This window comes from Buceros rhinoceros, unplaced genomic scaffold (genome assembly GCF_000710305.1).
Source record: "Buceros rhinoceros silvestris isolate BGI_N320 unplaced genomic scaffold, ASM71030v1 scaffold16402, whole genome shotgun sequence".
In the NCBI taxonomy this organism is placed as follows: Eukaryota; Metazoa; Chordata; class Aves; order Bucerotiformes; family Bucerotidae; genus Buceros; species Buceros rhinoceros.
In genome coordinates, this window is record NW_010400825.1 from 26,626 (window position 1) to 31,307 (window position 4,682).

The 4,682-nt window shown below is 54.0% G+C and overlaps 1 protein-coding gene across 1 annotated transcript in view; it reads left to right on the forward strand.

Annotated features, from left to right (window-relative positions):
* LOC104489848 (protein kinase C beta type-like) overlaps positions 1 to 4,124 on the forward strand; it is a gene marked incomplete at its 3' end in the record, with an annotated part of 13,788 nt that extends 9,664 nt beyond the window's left edge. The window contains exons 3-4 of the mRNA XM_010132055.1: positions 2,303 to 2,414; positions 3,996 to 4,124. Of these exons, the coding sequence (XP_010130357.1) occupies positions 2,303 to 2,414; positions 3,996 to 4,124 (241 nt within the window). The remainder of the gene's footprint in view (positions 1 to 2,302; positions 2,415 to 3,995) is intronic.
* Positions 4,125 to 4,682: the final 558 nt, after the last annotated feature.

Below are 4,682 nucleotides of genomic sequence, written 5' to 3' on the forward strand. Positions count from 1 at the left end.
ACCAGCTGGTGAAGCTCCAGATGCCTCCGTGAGGGTTGTGGGTCCCCCCGAGTGGGGGGTTCCTGCCCACAGCTCTGGGGTGCTGAGGGAGCTTTGGAACGCTGCGACCGTTCCCGTGCCAGCAGGCTCGTGCCCCCGCAGCGCGGCTCGGTGCAGGCTCTGCTTTCCCAGCACTGGCTTTTTTAGCTCCCACTTCCAGTGGGAATTTAACATCCTTCGCGTGAAGGGGAAACTGCCTCATTTTGCATGAAGCTTGTGTTTTTTATGAATGACTAAAGCGTTCATTTTCCTAAACAGGAATATCTGATTCTAGAAGGGAACACAGAATCTGGAGCACTCGGGGGCGATTTCTCCCCATGTCACACGCCGGCGTTTGGCTGGCACGCGGCCCTGCTGCCATCGCCCTCGTCCTGCTGCCGACGGGGATCAGCGGTGGTGGGCTGATGCCCGAGCATCCACGGGGGATGCAGGTGCTGTGCCTGGGGGGGGTCAGGTTATGAAATCAAGCAGGGCAAGTTCTCAAGGTGTCCAGTGGGAGGATCCAAGTGACGCTGTGAGCCTCCATCCAAGGTGTGTGGGTTTACCATGGCGTCTGTCTGTACGTTGGGCAGCAGTGCTCGGCGTCACCCTGCTCACAGCACCATGCGTGCCCCCAGCCACCCGGCTCCAGCCCCAGCCACCCGCCCGGAGCCTTCACGGGGAAAATTCTTCCAGCCTAACACCCCGGTTTGAGTTTTGTGTGCTCTCACATCTCTGGGGAATGCAAAAGGCTCTCAAATGCACAGCGTCACTTAATGAACCCTCTTCCTGGTTAATGCTCGTCCTCTCAGGATTCCCGTGGCACAGCCAGACACGAGCTGCGGGACAGAGCACGTTGCACCCTGTGTCTAGAAGTGGTTTGCTTGGGGTTAAATGTGAGACGTCTTCAGGTTCAAGGCCAGTACATTTGCTAATCCCTTGCACTAACAGGTCAAACTAAATGAAGCTCCATTACTTGTACCATCTTTCTGGTATCGCTGAAGCTCTCTGGGCTGCTGTGAAATAATGCACAGTATTAGTGATTAATGCACGGTATTAGCGAGTAGTGCAATGGAAAGCTTCAATGCAGTAGCGGTAGGAAAATGAATTTCAGGGGAAGGTGATGTATGGGCAGCTACGTTACAGCTCGGTTCTGACTCCGCTCTTTATTTATTTACTGACTTACCGTGCCCCGGGAAGGTGTCTTTCCTCATGGCCGGGCTCCTTTCCAGGCCATTAAAAAGCCAGTCAGCTCCAGTGACGGAGCCAGGAGCCGAGCCTCGTCCCTAGCCCTCAAGCAATTAACCCGAGGTGAACTGGAGCAGCCGCTCCGTGCCGTGCTCTCCTCCCGGGGCACAGGGAGCAGCGGGGTGCTGCTGGGGCTCTGCACTGCCCCAGCTTCCTCCAGCAGCCTCGGCCACTTAAACCAGTGCTGTCCCGGCTGACTGGGGGCCAGCAGGAGAAATTCTGTTGTCCCATCTCTTGCACAACTTTGGGTCATCTTAAAGTTGCTCTGGATTGGGCTGAATCACCCAGGTTTGATCAGGGCTTCCGGAGTTGTCTTGTTTGCGTGGAAGACACTGAGAAATACCAAATCCTTGGTCTGCCTCGGTCCTTTGTTCCAGCGGCTGATCCGATCTCCCTGTTGAGAAGTTGTTTCTCATTTGAGTTAGTTTGGCTTTAACTTCCGTAGACCCTTGCTGGAGACCGGGAGCCCTGTTTGCCAGACCGCCAGCAGTGTCCGGGGTAAACCGGGCTCTCCTGGTTTTGCACTGCTGTTACATGGCTGTATACATGGCTCCTGCTGTTGGTTTTAAGAAAGCTCAAAGTATTGAAGTGTGCCCTGAGCAGCTTGATTCCCGGGGAGCGTGCTGGCGAGGGCTTGGCACCAGAGCACGGGCCGTGCTGGGGTGGTCCATATAGCTGCAAATCGCGGGGGTTTTTTGTGCTTCTCCCCACTGGGTTGCTGCGGGAGTGGAGCAGTGCCCAGCCCTTAGGTACCGATTTCACCTGGTGTTTCCCGTGCTAAGACCGAGTTCTTTGGAAACAATCCATCCCCGCCAAGGCAGGGCATCGCCTTTTCATCGTTATGGCAACGCGCAGGAAGAGCCGTAACGCTACAACTCGGCCGCTGTTGGAACAGGTCCCCATCAGCCGGTGGCGGTTGATGGGAGCCCATTAGCGGCACCTCCGAAGCCAGCTGGCACGTGGGACGTGGGGAGCGCCAGTGCCTTGCCAACGTTTGATGCACGTTTATAACCTTCATCTTTCATTTCTCTCCTAGGATCCCCGGAGCAAACACAAGTTTAAAATCCACACGTACTCCAGCCCCACCTTCTGTGACCACTGCGGGTCATTGCTGTACGGGCTCATTCACCAGGGGATGAAATGTGACAGTAAGTGACATAAGCGGTGGCTGCGGGTGCAGCGTGGGGTGTCTGGCACCCCGAGGCCCTGGGCAGGGGCTGGGAGCCTGTCCCCTCTGCCCCCGGTCCGGAGCACGCTACTGGCACCTGAGGGACAGGCACAGGTGGGCACCTTCTCACGTCTGCTGGGGGGCATCGAGTCCTGCAGGGAGAGGGGAGGGAAAAGGTCCCGGTTGGGGGGGATCCTGCCCACGTCCCCACCATGGCATCGCCCCCATGCCACCCCCAGCATCACAGGAGCGGTTCCGGCTCCTATCTTCCTTACATAATAAAATGCCACTTTGCTTTATTTGTCTTTAGGTATTTCACATCGCACAATTCTGACAACATAATATCTGAAACTCATGGTTATATGCAGTATTTGTTCCCGCATTGTTTATGACCTATTTTTTCCTCTTTTTTCTTTTAACATGGGAGGCAAAATTGCTCTAAGCTACCTGATGAATTTCTGTGGAAGGAATACTGGTTATTATAAAAATGGCATAAACAGTCATTTTTAGTTCAAATGTTTTATAGCCAGCCATGTTCTCAAAGGAGGATTTTAAATGTGTTTTTTCCATACACATTTTAGAATCCTAATCTTAAAACAAACAAAACCAAGGAGTCTTTCCAGGACTGCTTTAGTATCTTAGCAAATATTCCAGGAGAAAAACTCAAACTGACAGCAAATTAAACTGGTTTGGGGTACTCTCCATTTTGGCAGTGCCGGGTGAATGGTTGGGCTGGATGATCTGAAAGGTCATCTCCACCCTAAATGTGTCTGTGATTCCACCCTCCTCCTCTTCCCTGCAGCATCCTCTCTGGGTGCTGGTGCTCCGCAGCGGTGGCTCCGACTGACACCCTGTGGCGGTGGCAGTGCCTGCTGCGGGGACACCGGCCGCTTAATGGCTCTGCCCAGGATTCTGGGCAGCTGGAAACGGGGGGTGAAAGAAGGGGGAGAGGATGGGGAGAGCAGTGATTTTCATCTTGCACGTTCCTGCTCAAAAGGACTGTGGAGTGCAGTGTCTGCGGGAAACAGCAGACTGCTGCTCGCCCATAAATAGAGAAGCTCGCTGGCTGTGGAGGGAACAGCGTATTCATTATCGCCTTTAAAATGTTACCAAGTGGAAATGAATTTCTTTACAATGTAGTTTTTATGTTTTATATATATACATTTTATACATGTATTTATGTATACCCATATGCAAGAAAGTTTTCATGCCCCTTATCAGCTGCTGCTGAATCCAGCTGAATACCCAGCCTTGCACCACGGGTGCGACGGGGGAGAAGTTTGACAAATTGGCAAAACCGAAGTATTTAGAGCAAGGGCCAAAAGCCCTGGGCTCTCTGCAGGCAGGAGCCGGACCTGCCGCCAGGTCCCTGTGTCCCGGCAGGGCTCTGCTTTCATCTGAAGGTCTGTTTGCTGCACGTTTATCCCAGAATCCCTCACAGATGTCCCCATTTAGAAGGAGGATAAATTCTGCCCTGAGCCCACCCCCTCTGAACACCCTGCGAGCTTTGGCCGAGGTGACAGGAGCACTGAGCCTGCCTCTCTTTTCTCCCGCCCCGCAGCCTGTATGATGAACGTGCACAAGCGCTGCGTGATGAACGTCCCTAGTCTGTGCGGGACGGACCACACCGAGCGTCGGGGGCGGATATACATCCGGGCTGACATTGAGAAGGACGTGCTCACCGTCGTAGGTAGGTACCTCCAGTTGCCTCTCGCTGCTGGTCTGTGCCGTACTGGCCACAGCGGGTCCGGGGCACGCAGTGCCCGGTGTCTGTTGTTTGTCTTGTGCTGTCCGTGTGGGAAACATCCATTTCCTGCTGGCTTTTCCATGCCCTTAATGGCACCTGGGCCCATACAGGTCTTGGTGGGAATCTCAGATGGTCGTTTTGTCTGACTAGAGCTTTGCAACTTTCTTCCACTGATGTGGAGACTCCACAGCCTCCCCTCATCCTGGTTTCCTCTGTCCTGGAAACCCTCCCTTCTCCGTTTGTGGCAGGAAACAGGATTATCCTGTCTCTACTGGCTTTTGCCGTTCAGATTTTGAGTTCCCAGAAGATATTGCTTCCCTGAGACCTGAAGGCATCTCATGAAACACAAGTGGGGTTCTTGTGCAGCCTCTCGTCCCCTACGTGGTGAGATCAGCCCCAAGATGTGACTCTCTGTTGGTGCCAGTGACTGTCATCTCGTGGTGTGGGTGCTGGTGGGAGTGGGAGGCAGGACAAACTCTCCACAGGCAAGGCAGGCGGCTT